The sequence below is a fragment of the Balaenoptera musculus genome, chromosome 1, assembly GCF_009873245.2.
Source record: "Balaenoptera musculus isolate JJ_BM4_2016_0621 chromosome 1, mBalMus1.pri.v3, whole genome shotgun sequence".
Classification (NCBI taxonomy): domain Eukaryota; kingdom Metazoa; phylum Chordata; class Mammalia; order Artiodactyla; family Balaenopteridae; genus Balaenoptera; species Balaenoptera musculus.
Window position 1 is genome coordinate 45,389,877 of NC_045785.1, and position 14,553 is coordinate 45,404,429.

The 14,553-nt window shown below is 39.9% G+C and overlaps 1 protein-coding gene across 4 annotated transcripts in view; it reads left to right on the forward strand.

Annotated features, from left to right (window-relative positions):
• Positions 1–14,553, forward strand: part of TCEANC2 (transcription elongation factor A N-terminal and central domain containing 2) — a 38,534-nt gene that overhangs the window by 789 nt on the left and 23,192 nt on the right. For all 4 annotated transcript variants that reach the window (XM_036852159.1, XM_036852149.1, XM_036852167.1 and 1 more), the window contains exons 2-3: positions 326–469; positions 13,558–13,699. In XM_036852159.1, the coding sequence (XP_036708054.1) occupies positions 368–469; positions 13,558–13,699 (244 nt within the window). In that variant the 5' untranslated portion in view covers positions 326–367. The remainder of the gene's footprint in view (positions 1–325; positions 470–13,557; positions 13,700–14,553) is intronic.

Here is a 14,553-nt window from a genome sequence, read left to right on the forward strand (position 1 = left end):
CTGCCCCAACCCAACCTAAGTTGGAAGAGGCTTTAGAAGTCACGAGGTTCAACGCCTGGCCCAGTATTGGAAGCCCCTCTACAGTGCGCACTTCTGAAAGCTAGGCACCTCCTAATTCAGGAAGTAGACCCATCATTGTATACAGTTTTCATTTTTTAGGAAGATGTTTCTTTTTCAGGAGGATATCTTCCTGTGAATTGCACCCAAGAGTCCTAATAATTCAGGAATGCTTCCAGAGTGTGTAGAACCCAATTGTGTCACTTTAGGGAACACACATCACAGAAGCTTTGATGACGTTTTAAAACCTGCCCTCTTTCTTGAGCAGAACACGGTGCAAACACGTGAAGGTAGTTGGAGTCCCCTAGCAATGGATAAATTCGTCCTTCGAACACCCAGAATCCAGAATAGTCCTCAGAAGAAAGCTCCTGGAGGAAAGATTTACAAGCAGGCCACGATTGAATCTCTGAAGGTGAGAGGGGATCTGGGAGTGGAGAAAATGTGCAAAGGACTGTGATAGCCAGGAGGTCTGGAGGAGTTCTACTATGGAAGACCTATGAATTACTTATTTCTGTGCCTCCTCCCCAGAGTGTTCCTGACCACTCCAGGTTTGTTTCCCCCATACCTTGTTTATCAATTCCTGCACTTACGTTACACTCTTCTAATTACTTTGGCTTTGTGGTATGTTTTGCTAGCTGGTAAGATAAGCCCCCTAAGTTATTCTTCTTTTGCAAAATTTTCGTGTCTATTAAATGGAATGTTAAAGTACCAAATATGATTTTGTGTTCCCTGTACAAACTCAGTAAGATTGGGTGATGATACCATACCTTCATATCCTATTGACCAGAACCGTATCACATGGCCTTCACAGCGACAGCTGAGACTGGAAGAGAGACTGTTAAAATACTCTTTGCAACCTCAAACTGTCTGATTTCTGTTAGCAAGGAAGAGGCAAGGAATAGATACAGGATAGACAACCAACAGTGAATCAATGGATATAAGTACCCAATTAGTGGTAATTATTACTTCACTAAAAACAAACAAAAAACCGTTTGTAATTAGTTCCCTTTGTCTTCTTGAACCTCTCCTCCTACATTACTGACTTTTTCTTTTCGGTTCCCTTTATTGCTTCCTATTTTCTCATCTAGACTACTAATGTTTGTGCTCCCCAGAGCTTTGTCACATTTTACGTGTTTGGCCAGGGTGATCTTATTCATCTTAAGGCTTCCCATGCTGCTGACTGCCAAACTTGCGCCTCTAGACTAGATCTCTGAAGGTGAGAGTGAGATCTGGGGCTAGAGAAAATGTACAAAGGGCTGTGATAACAAGGTGGCCTTCTGAGTACTTGACTGATATACTCAGTTGGATTTCTCTTCTAGATGTGCCACAGGCTTACCAGACCCAGATTAGAAAGCAGTAAAGGGGAGTATAAACAAAAGCCCTGGGTTCTAGGCCCTAATGTGCAGCTGTGTGATCTTTAGCAAGTCATTTCCTTCTCTGGGATCTCACTTTGTCCTCATCTAGAAACTGTGGTGTTTGACCTATAGCAGTGTTTCTTCAAAGGAACACTGTTGTCCTTTGGGGCAAGGTAATTGTTCATCATTTGGAACTGTCCTGTGAGTTGCACAAAATTTAACATCCCTGGCACTCAGACAGTAAATGTCAGTAGCAATGTCCCATTGTGATGACCAAAAATGCCCTACATATTTACAAGTACCCCTTGGTTGAGACCTACTGAGCTCTAGATGGTCTTTAAAATCTCTCCTAGTTTTGCAGTTTTGTGACTTCCTGGAACACATTCAAGGTTTTCAACTGTTTGTCAGAGTATCCATGGATAATTGTACACAGTAGTGATTCTCAGTGAGGGATGGTGGTGGGCAGGATTGTGATATCAGACTGTCTGGAAGAAAAAGAGGATGGTAGTAATTGAACTACATGTACACTCACATACAAATACCCAGATTCTAATATACCTTCACCTGACCCTTCTGCCCTTTGTGTCCCCACGTGGGCCCCAGTTGAGAATCACTGTGTGTGATGATGAGAATGAGCCAAGTGAAGATTATGGAATCAGAATAAACAATAGGCATATGGAATAACATTCTCTTTAAATGCAATAGTTTTTCTTCCAAACCTGTTTTTTATTCTCCTGTATTTATTTTATATCCATATACCAAGGAACTGGGACTAGAAACTTAGAAACGATCCTTAATTCTTCTCTCTTATATCTAGTTTTCGATTCTGTCTCCTAAAAATCCTTTTTGCCCTTAACATCTCCCACTTTAAATTCAAAATCTTGTTGAGGGCTTCCCTGGTGGTGCAGTGGTTAAGAATCTGCCTGCCAATGCAGGGGACACAGGTTCGAGCCCTGGTCCGGGAAGGTCCCACATGTCACGGAGCAACTAAGCCTGTGCGCCACAACTACTGAGCCTGCGCTCTAGAGCCTGCGAGCCAGAACTACTGAAGCCCTCACACCTAGAGCCTGTGCTCTGCAACAAGAGAAGCCACCGCAATAAGCCCACGCACCGCAACCAAGAGTAGCCCCCGCTCACCTCAACTAGAGAAAGCCCATGCGCAGCAACCAAGACCCAACTCAGCCAAAAATAAATAAATAAGTAAATTTATTTTTAAAAAAAATCTTGTTGAATTTAGAGCAGTGCCGTGGTCTGTTAACTTGTCTCCGTGCCCTTGGCATCCCCTGTCATTCCAGCCTCCACACTTAAGCCAGAGAAATAAGTCTTTAAAAAAAAAAAGAAAATCTACTCAGGTCACCTTCCTGCCCGAGGAAACCACTTCCCTTAGTGGTTTCAAATTACCTTTTGATAAAGACATTTCTTTACGTGGTACCCAAGGCCCTCTTGTGACCTGGTACCTGCTTGCTGGGCTGCTCTTCTTATTTACATTCCATCCAGTGTCAACCACTCACAATTTCCCAAAGATGTTGTGTTCTTTCATACCTCTGTACCTTTGCTTATGCTGTCCTGTTTGCCTTGAACGGCTTTTTTCTCTTGTCTTGGAGGCAATATAGTATAGTAATTAAGAACACAGGCTCAAGCCAAACTACCTGTGTTAAAATCCCGGCTCTGCCACTTAAACTACCTGTGTGACCTTGGACAAGTTAACCTCTCTGTGTCTTTCCTCATCTATAAAATGGAATTAGTAATAATATCTATTTTATAAGGTAGTTATGAAGTTTGAGTGAGTCGATGTATGTAAAGTGCTTGGAACAGAGCCTGGCACATACTAAATACTATGTAAGTGTTTGTTGTTATCAGCTACTTTATGAAATCCTTTGTTCCCATGACCTAGTCAAGAGTTTCCTCTGCTATAAGGTCTTTCCTAACCACCCTCTGTCCCCCAGATACAGAGCCAATCTAATCTCTCCCTTCTCTAAGCCATCCCTATATCTTAACATGCCTCTACTATCGCACTTAACTTGTGCTGTATAATAAGTGTTTCTTTACATGCCTGTGTCCCGCTACACTCTCAGCTTCTTGAAAGACTATGTCTTATTGGTTTTGTGGCCCCAATAGCTGGCATGGGGCTTGGCATATAGAAGGCCATGGTGCATTTTTCTGAATGACCAAATGGTTAGTTTTTTGTTTTTTTGTTTTTTGGCTGCACCCTGCGGCACGCTGAATGACCAAATGAATTAAACTCTAAAAGCCTTGGCATGGCATATGAGACCCTTTCTATTCTGTTCTGTCTGAGGTGCCATCTCACCTCATCTCTTATAGCTCCCCATTCACGGGAATGCATTCCAGCCACACCCCATTTCTTGCTCTTCTCTATCTAAGCTATTCTCTTTCATGTCTCCAGGGCTTTGACTTGATGCTGGTCCCCTTTCCTGCATCTTTTACAGAGTGAATTCCTACCCATTTGTCATCCCGCTCAAGTGAATCTTAGATTGTTTCATGAGTACAGGGACCTTGGACATTTCATTTACCTCTCCACCCTTGGACCTATCACAGTGCTTGGCACATACTTAGTGGTCAATAAATATTTGTTAAATAAGTGAATGATGAAATGCTTCCTGGGTCCTTTGTGGGGAATTAATCTTTCCCTCTTCGATACTCTCTTGGCACTTGGTTCAAATGTCTGTTGTAGCACTTACCTTACTGTATTGTAATTATCTGATTACCTGTAGTTTCCCCAATCTATTATGAACTATTAGGACTGGGACTGCAGTCTCTTATGTTCTGATTCTGCTTTAAGACCTAACACAGTGCCTGCTACATTGTATGTAAAAATTTATTGAATAAACAATAATTATTATTTGGGGATGCCCTTGCTGGGTCTGGATAGTAAGCTACTCCACAAATGTTATTGTGAAACAACTTTATGCTCAGTACTATGCTAGGTACTTTAGGGAACATAAGAAAAATTTAAGATAAAAGTATGAGCCTTTAAAAAAAATAAAAAAAGTATGAACCTTTATGGGACTTCCTATTAGGGCATCATATCATAAGAAATGAAAAAGTAATGGTACAAAATCATATGTTCTCCATTACAAAATTGTTGATTAGACAATAAGGGCTAAGAGTTAAAAGAGGAGGGACTTCCCTGGTGGCGCAGTGGTTAAGAACCCACCTGCCAGTACAGGGGACACGGGTTCGAGCCCTGGTCCGGGAAGATCCCACATGCCGTGGAGCAACTAAACCCGTGCACCACAACTACTGAAGCCCGCACGCTCTAGGGCCCGTGAGCCACAACTACTGAAGCCCGCACGCTCTAAGGGCCCACATGCCACAACTACTGAGCCTGTGTGCTGCAGCTGCTGAAGCCTGCGTGCCTAGAGCCCGTGCTCCGCAACAAGAGAAGCCACTGCAATGAGAAGCCTGCGTACTGCGATAAAGAGTAGCCCCCACTTGCTGCAACTAGAGAAAGCCCACATGCAGCAACAAAGACCCAACACAGACCAAAAAAAGAGTTAAGAGAGGAAAGAGCTCAGCATCTGTTTTAGTGGTCAGAGCACCTTAAAGAGATGGAAAGATTTGGCTAGGTAGAGGGAAGTCGCAACATAACCATTCAGTAAGTGGTACTTGCTGTTCTCTTTCGTTTATGCATGCACGCATGCTTACTTTCCTGTGTACACAATGACAAATTAAAAACAAGTTGAGTTAAATATGAATTCTAGAGAGTTAACTAGGTCCACGTTCTGCCAAGTGACTATTCCCACACACCACTATCATGTTTTAATGACAAGAATCTGCTGAATATTCAAGCCTCAATTTCCTCATCAGTAACATCAGAAATAATATTTAACCTGCAGGGTTGTTATGAGGGCTAAATAAATAAATGCATATTGAAAGGGCTAAGCATTGTGCCTGGCACATAATAAAAACTAATAAATAGTTCCCTCTTGTATGGAAAAAAAGAGGCTGTGTAGTAAAACTAGAGCTGAGAATGATGATGATGATGGTGATGATATAGTAATAATGATTCCTGCTTACATTTATTGAGCCCATTTCTGTGGGCCAGGCATTGTGCTAAGTGCTTTACATATATTAACTCTTTAAATTCTAATAATAGCTCTGTGAAATGGATGCTCTTATCATTTATATTTTACAGATGAAGAATCTAAGGCACAGAGAGATTAAGTAGCTTGTCCAAAGTCATGAAGCTTTCAGTGGCAGAGCTGGGATTTGAACTAGAAAATCTGGTTCCACAGTCTGTGAACTAAAAAAAAGTGGAGGTTTCTGAATGCCAGCAGAGGAGGTATAAAAATCTTGGAATATTAGGACCACTGTACTTCTGTTATCAGCATAGTGCAAGTAATTTTGCCATAGCCTTATCACATTCAATAAAAGTGACACTCAATAAGCTCATGTGGTGTACATTTGAATAGTAAAGGTTAATTTGGTTAATCTCATCTTTCTCCCTAAGGGAAAGTGATTTCTTCTGTTGGTTGCAATAGGAGATTTTTTTAAATGGAAAGATTCTGAAAAGATGCTAATTATTTTAGGTTCTGCACTTAAGAATGCTCTATAAATCTTTACTCCCTTTGTAGGATTGACTAGCCAATATGTTGTCCCCTGCCCCCACCAGTGGAATGGTGCCCATTTTATTGCTTATGAGTGAAGCATTTTCCTTAATTGGTTTTACCAAACCTGATATTCCAGCTATCCACAACTGTAAGACCAGATAGTATTTTGGAGAGCACCTTTTCTTTCTGGCAGTAACCATTCCACTACTCATTATAGCTTCCCCATTCATATTTTATTTCCACTTCCCTTTTTCCTCTAAATAATTCAGATAAGAACTTGTAGTATCCGTTTTGGGGCCCATATGTGGACAGAAATAGGGAAACATTCTTTGTATGTACATGGAATTCTTCTCTGGAACGGGCTGCTATATTTTTCTATTTTTGCCCTAATATTTCAGATCTGAAGACTGTACTGTACTTAGTCCTTGAGGGTAGATATAACTTTGTTCAATTACATCTACTGCACACTGGGGATAGAGAGAAAAATAAGAAATTGTTCTGGCCCTCAAGTTGTTCATAGTCTAAAGGAGGAGACAGCCTTGTACGTAACTATTTGCAGAAAGTACAGATGGGGTAATTGAAGCCTGTGCAGATTACAAACTCAAAAGGGAGTTTGGTCAGATGTGGTTGGAGAGAGGCAAGCAAGGCTTCATACAGGAGGTGATTCTTGAAGAGTCTTTCAAAATAAGTAGGTGTTATCACGTGGTTCAGGCAGAGAAAGAGCATCCCAGGCAGAGGATGTGAAATACTGTGGTTTGTTTAGGCAGCTTCAAATAGTTTGATGTATGTTGAGCCAATGGTGAGGCTGAAAAGGATGTCAGGAGCCAAGTCATGTTTGTTAAGACCTTTTATGCCATACTAAAGAGCTTAGGCTTCTGTAGTTCCATATGCTGGAATGATCTGATCTGAAACCCCCAACCTCATTCCAGCCATGTAGAAATGCTTGATAAAAAGTCTCCAATACAGGGACTTCCCTGGCAGTCCAGCAGTTAAGAGTCTGCTCTTCCACTGCCGAGGGCGTGGGTTCCATCCCTGGTCGGGGAACTAAGATCCTGCATGCCGCATGGTGTGGCCAAAAAAGAAAAAAATAAAGTCTCCAATACAGAGCTGAGCTTGAAAAGAAGAAAGAGAAACCCTCAAGTGCCAGGAAGAAAGAGGAAATCCAAACCCAGAGCTGGAGATAACAGGCATACCTTGGAGATATTGCAGGTTCGGTTCTAGACCACTGCAATTATGCGAATTTTTTTGGTTCCCAATGTATATAAAAGCTACGTTTCTGCTATACTGTAATCTGTTAAGTGTACAATAGCATTACGTCTAAAAAAATGTACATACCTTAATTAAAAAATACTTTATTGCTAAATAATGCTAACCATCATCTGAACATTCAGCAAGTTGGAATCCTTTTGCTGGTGGAGGTCTTGCCTCGATGTTGATGGCTGCTGACTGATGAGGGTGGTGGTTGCTGAAGGTAGGGGTGGCTGTGACATTTTCTTAAAATACGACAATGAAGTTTGCCGCATCAATTTACCCTTCCTTTCATGAATGATTTCTCTGTAGCGTTCAGTGCTGTTTGATAGCATTTTACTCACAGTAGAACTTCTTTCAAAATTGAAGTCAATCCTACCAAACCCTGCTGCTGCTTTATCAACTAAGTTTATGTAATCCTTCATTGTCGTTTCAACAGTCTTCACAGCATCTTCACCAGCAGTAGATTCCATCTCAAGAAACCTCTTTCTCTGCTCATCCATAAGAAGTAACTCCTTATCTATTAAAGTTTAATCATGAGATTGCAGCAATTCAGTCATATCCTTAGGCTCCACTTCTAATTCTAGTTCTCTTGCACTTTCCACCACATCTACTGTTAATTCCTCCACTGAAGTCTAGAACCTCTCAAAGTCATCCATGAGGTTTGGAATCAGCTTCTTCCAAACTCCAGTTAATGTTGATATTTTGACTTCTCGTGAATCATGAATGTTCTTAATTGCATCTAGAATGGTGAATTCTTTCCAGAAGATTTTCAATTTACTTTTCCATGAGAGGAATCAACTATATGGCAGCTATAGCCTTACGAAATGTATTTCTAAAGTATTTCTAGATGTATGTATCCTAGAAATGTATTTCTAGGACTTGAGAGTCAAAATTACTCCTTGCAGCAGAATGGATGTTGTGTTAACGGCATGAAAACAACATTAATCTTGTTGTACATCTCCATCAGAGCTCTTGAGTGACCAGGTGTATTGTCAATGAGCAGTGATATTTTGAAAGGAATCTTTTTTCGGAGTAATAGGTCTCGACAGAGGGCTTAAAATATTCAGTAAACCATGTTGTAAACAAATTTGCTGTCATCTAGGCTTTGTTGTTCCATTTATGGAGCCCAGGCAGAGTAGATTTCGCATAATTATTAAGGGCCCTAGGATTTTCAAAATGGCAAATGAGCATTGGCTTGTACTTCAAGTCACCAGCTGCATTAGCCCCTAACAAGATCGTCAGCCAGTCCTTTGAAGCTTTGAAGCCAGGCATTGACTTCTCTCTAGCTATGCAAGTCCTAGATGTCATCTTCTTCAAATATGAGGCTATTTTGTCTACATTGAAAATCTGTTGTTTAGTGTAGCCACCTTCATTAATTATCTTAGATGGATCTTCTGGATTACTTGCTACAGCTTTTACTTTAGCACTTGCTGCTTCCTTGTACTTGTATGTTATGAAGACGGCTTCTTCCCCTAAACCTTATGAACCAACCTCTGCTAGCTTCAAACTTTTCTTCTGCAGTTTCCTCACCTCTCTCAGCCTTCATAGAATTGAAGAGAGTTAGGACCTTGCTCTAGATTAGGCTTTGGCTTAAGGGAATGTTGTAGTTAGTTTTTTTGTTTTTTTTTTATGATTCTGATATCTCTCCTCTCTCTTTTTTTTTTAAAATTTTATTTATTTATTTATTTATTTATTTATTTATTTATGGCTGTGTTGGGTCTTCGTTTCTGTGCGAGGGCTTTCTCTAGTTGTGGCAAGCGGGGGCCACTCTTCATCGCGGTGCACGGGCCTCTCACTATCGCGGCCTCTCTTGTTGCGGAGCACAGGCTCCAGACGCACAGGCTCAGCAATTGTGGCTCACGGGCCTAGTCGCTCCGCGGCATGTGGGATCTTCCCAGACCAGGGCTCGAACCCGTGTCCCCTGCATTAGCAGGCAGATTCTCAACCACTGCGCCACCAGGGAAGCCCTCTCCTCTCAACATATCAATTATACTTCTTTATTTTTTTTGAATTTTATTTTATTTATTTTTTTATACAGCAGGTTCTTATTAGTCATCCATTTTATACATATTAGTGTATACGTGTCAATCCCAATCTCCCAATCATCACACCATCACTCCCCCTCCCCGGGAATGTTGTAGTTAGTTTGATCTGTACAGACCACTAAAATATTCTCATATCAGCAATAAGGCTGTTTTGCTTTCTTATCATTTGTGTGTTCACTAGAGTAGCACTTTTAATTTCCTTCAGGAACTTTTCCTTTGCATTTATGACTTGGCCAACTATTTGATGCAAGACGCCTAGCTTTTGGCCTGTCTCGGCTTTCAACATGCCTTCCTCACTAAGCTTAATCATTTCTAGCTTTTGATTTAAAGTGAGAGACGTGCTTCTCTTCCTTTCACTTAAACATTTAGAGGCCATTGTAGGGCTATTAATTGACTTAATTTCAATATTGTTGTGTCTCAGGGAACAAGGAGGCCCAAGGAGAGGGAAAGAGATGGGGAAATGGCTGGTTGGTGGAACAGTCAGAATATTTATCAGTTAAGTTTGCTGTCTTGTATGGGCATGGTTTGTGGCACCCCAAAACAATTACAATAGTAACACCAAAGGTCACTGATCACAGATCATAACAAATATAATAATAATGGAAAAAGTTTGAAATGTTGCAGGAATTACCAAAATGTGACACAGAGACATGAAGTGAGCAAATGCTGTTGGAAAAATAGCATCTGTAAACTTGCTCGTTGCAGGGTTGACACAAACCTTCAATTTGTTAAAAAAAAAAAAAAAAATGCAATATCTGCAAAGTGCAATAAAGTGAAGTGCAATAAAACAAGGTATGCTTGTATATAGTTCTATGCAAATCAGGTACAGAGTTTAGGGGCTGGGGTTTTAGGGCCAGTATGGGGACAGCAGATAAGGCTTCAGGCCACATGAAGCCGGGAGTCAACACAGGGCTACTATGCTTTTGAAAAATGAACTAGAAAAATTCTATCCACCAGTCCAAGAAATCAGCATGAAGATTGTATCATCTCAGGGTTTGAGTTCAAAAAGAGTTGACCATAATAAATTAGAACCTCACACTTATTACTATGTGTGTATATATATTTTTAACTTCGTGCTATCTGCAAAGCTGGAAAATTAACATAAAAACTGGCCCAGAACCAGGGAAATCCAAAGGCCTTGGCAAAGGCAAAGGTGAGATTTCCCTGTTAAGACACTTCACAACCTAGAGTACACAGGACTCCTGTGGAAAACAGTCCCCATTAAAGATGAATTCATGGTCAAAAATTACAAAACTCTACAATAAAATAAATTACCAGGAGGGAGGATGAGCAGGTAGATGTAAATAATAGAATTTCTACTCCAAGAAGCAGAGAGAACAGTCTGAAAGAGACCTTAAATATGTTTAAAATGTTCACAGGATAATGAAAGTAATAGAAATGATAAGAATAGGATAGTATGAAAAGAAAACAGGCAGATTTAGAGAAAAAAACAAAAACAGAATTTGTCCAATGAAAAAGCATATTTGTTGACAAACACATTGAACAGGTTAAAAGTAGGTAAGTCATAGCTACGGAGAGAAATGCTGAATTGAAAGCTTGATCTGAGGAAATCACTTAGAATGCATCCCACAGAAATAGAAATATGACAGAAAAGTTAAGAGACTTGAGGACAGGCAGAGACCAAGTATATTTCTAATAAGCGTTTCAGAAGGTAGAGACTTGTGAGGAGGATACTGGTATAGATTTCATTGAGTATCTTAAAAATTGTAAGGGCAAACACTAAAATGATAGAAATAGAATGTATAACTTCCAAACCATGAAAGAAAAAACAAGATTAAAGAAAACTCAGGCTGTTAAATAAAAGATAAGAAAAGAAGAAAAAAGCAAAGAGAAAGTATGTCCAGTGTATCAGTAATCATAATAAATGCAAATGGATTAAACATGCCTATTAAAAGATAGAAACTCTCAGATTGGATAGGGGAGGAGGAGCAAAATAAAGCAGCCATAGGCTATTAAAGCATAATGACCCAGAAAAGTTGAAAGTAAAGGATGGAAGACATATGAATGTATAATAGGCAGGAGTTCATTGAGGCAATGTTTATAATAGGGAAAATGTGAGGGGGGAAAACGTCCCTAATTATCCATTAGGGGACTAGATTTTAAAATTCTAAGACATTGTATATAAAAATAATGGAATAATATTCAATACTATTAAAATAGATCAACTGGGTTTATACGTATCAGTATGGATAAATCAAGAAATTATACTGAGTGAAAAAAGCAAGCTGCAGAATATTATATTTACACCTTCTTCCTACTGAAAATATCCCTTACCTGGCTTCATCGATTCATTTGTCATACCATTTAACACTAATAGTATTTTATATTGTAACAGATCATAAAAAAGGGCTCTGTCTCAATTTTGGCTAGGGCTCCTAAAGGCTGAGAACAAAGGAATAGCTATAAAATGTGTTCCCAAATGTTATTCTAGACCATCTATACAGAACTTGTGAAGGCAGAAAATGAAGACCAGTTTTGGAATTCTCAACCTATCACCTACCTTAGGCAATAAAGAAAGTTGAAAGTAAAGAAAGAGAGGAGATAGAATTCCTTTGGATAAAGTGGGAGGGCTATGGTATTTTCACTTGGAGAACGTGACCTCAGTTCCTGGAGTTGGTGGACACAGAGACCAGACCTGTGCCTGGGAAAGTCTAAAAACAGGGTGGCAACTGATGCCACAAGAAGGAGAAGTGGCTGCTGTGGGAAAGCTGTTAGGCACAGTTTTTCAGGGCAAAGATATGGGCATAGTGGAGAAAATGCTAACTGGCCTGGAGTTGAATTAAAGAGGCTCAGTTCACAAGGATCCTTGGAAGGGCAGTGGAACCCCTACAGAGAGAGTGGGTGAAGCAATTTCCAGAAACTGGAGACTTAGGGTGGACCTGTAAGCGGCTGGCTGGAAGAGGCCTTGCCAGTGTTGTGGGAACTGCAGGTGAGATCTCAACCATGGGCGCTCTCTACGGAACCACAAAAACACCTCATGAATATCTGCCAAGTCTAGAGAGCACTGAAACCTGATGAGCGTAGCATCACAACCAAAAATAAGGCTTTTGCTTTCCCATACTGCTTTTTTTCCCAGTTTCGAACCTGGAAGGGCCAAAGACCAAAGCAAACAAGCAGATGGGGGAGGAGGAGAAGCAAAGGTGGGGAAATAGAGAAGTCCCCAGACATCCCCTTCTCCCACCACGGGCAGCTAGGCTAGACCCCAGCCAGGGAGGGAGTTGAGACTTTTTGGGTTGCTTTTTATTGAACTATCACATGCATGTAGAAAAGTAGACAAATATGTATGTCTTAACAGATTTTCACAGAGAGAACACACCTGTGTCACCAGTATCCAGATCAAGAAACAGGACATTTCTCAGAGGCCCCTGTGCCCCTTCCCAGTCCCTAACCGGGCCCACCTCCCCAGGGTAATAATGATAAAAACAAGAAAAAAATTTTTTTGTGTAATTATAAAAGCGACTTTTTTTTTTGTCTCCCAATTTACTTAAAAAAAAAACTCTTGAAATAATTTCAAAACTACAGAAAAGTTGCAACACAGTACAAAGACCTTCCTTATGCCTTTCACCCAGATTCCTTAATTGTTAATATTTTACACTTAATGGAAAGATTTGTGTCAACTTTAAGATAGTGGTTTCTTCCAGAAACGGAAGGAAGGGAATGAAGGGCGAAAGGTGTAAGGAGACTTGAACTTTACGGTGTTTTATTATTTTATGTGTAATGGCAAAATGTTAACTTTTTTTCAGTATAAATAGTGAGTTACTCTACCTTTTTATGTGTTTAAAGTTTTAAAAAATTCTTCAAACAAGAAAGGGTTTGAGTTTTACCATCTAGGAAGTAGGGAGCTGTTGAAGTGTGCTTTTTATTGTTGAAATAAATATCTCTTTATGACTTCTCTGCTCTCTGTCCTTGCCTATGAATTAAGATACTTAAGTGAGCTATAAGGTTGATTCACCTCAGCATCGTTTTTCTTTTCTTCCCCTCCTTACTGCCTCTCAGTGCTAAGTGCCCAGTGGTGTCTGACATGGTAAGATTAAAACTTGCACTTTTCCTAATAGATGTAACCCTCTTCCTGATTTGCAGTAAGCAGGAGCTGCTTTTAAGCAATTACCCATCATTTGGGGCCATCACATATATTGTGCTTTGGTTCAGGTCATAATCAATAATTCATATGTCAATAGGAACCCATTAGCTCAGGTGAAGGCAGACGTCTTTCTAATGAAAATGTTCCATTTTCCAAATGACTTTTCTTTTTCTCAGAGAGTTGTGGTTATAGAAGACATAAAAAGATGGAAAACTATGTTGGAGCTTCCTAATCAAACCAAAGAGAATCTAGTTGAAGCCTTACAAGAATTAAAGAAGAAAATACCCTCCAAGGAAGTGTTAAAATCAACAAGGATAGGTATGTTCCTTCCGAATTTATAAGTGCTTATATTTTATCTCCTTTCTCCTTTCCTCCCTCCCTCAGACATTATCATATCAGTGCTTCTCAAACTATCTGTGGTGAGAGATCATTGTTTAAAAAATTCTCCATTGGTTGCAGACTAATACTTCTAAAATATAATAAAAATTACCAGAAAAATGAAATTAAAATATACAAAATGTAAGCCCTACTTTTTAAAAAAATTATACTCAACAAATGTAGAAGTACTTTGTCAAACTGCTATAGAAGTTTTAAATGCTTACTTCAGTTTCTGTACTTATTGCATGAACTTGTAACTAGCATGATCTGTGGATAACGTTTTGAGTGTCCTTGATGCTAGGTGTGCAAAAATGAAGAAGACATGATTTGTGACCTCAAGGAACTTAGGGTTTGGTGGAGAAACAAGCAGGTAGACAAATGGGAGTAGTAAAATAGTATAGGTTAAAAATAAAAGCATATAAATAATGTCCATGGTACCATTCTGATCTGTACAAGGTATATGCTGGCACAGAGGACAGAGTAGTCTTACATCTGGGGAATTCAGAAAAGGCTCCATAGAAGAGGCGACATTTCACTTAAATCTTGGCTTTTCCGTCTTGAGTAGAAATAACTTCCAAAGCATGGTTTGTAAAAACAACATAATAGCAACATTTGCTGCTACATCATTTATTACAGCATTGGAGATATTTTAAGAGGTAAGTCAGGAACTACGTTGAATTACCATTTTAGTACAGTACACAACTGTGAATAATATGCGAGGGAGGGCCAACATGTGTTCCTCAAGCTGCTCCCAAGTCCCCAGGGAGTGCAGGGTAGTCGTTCACAGCTGCTGT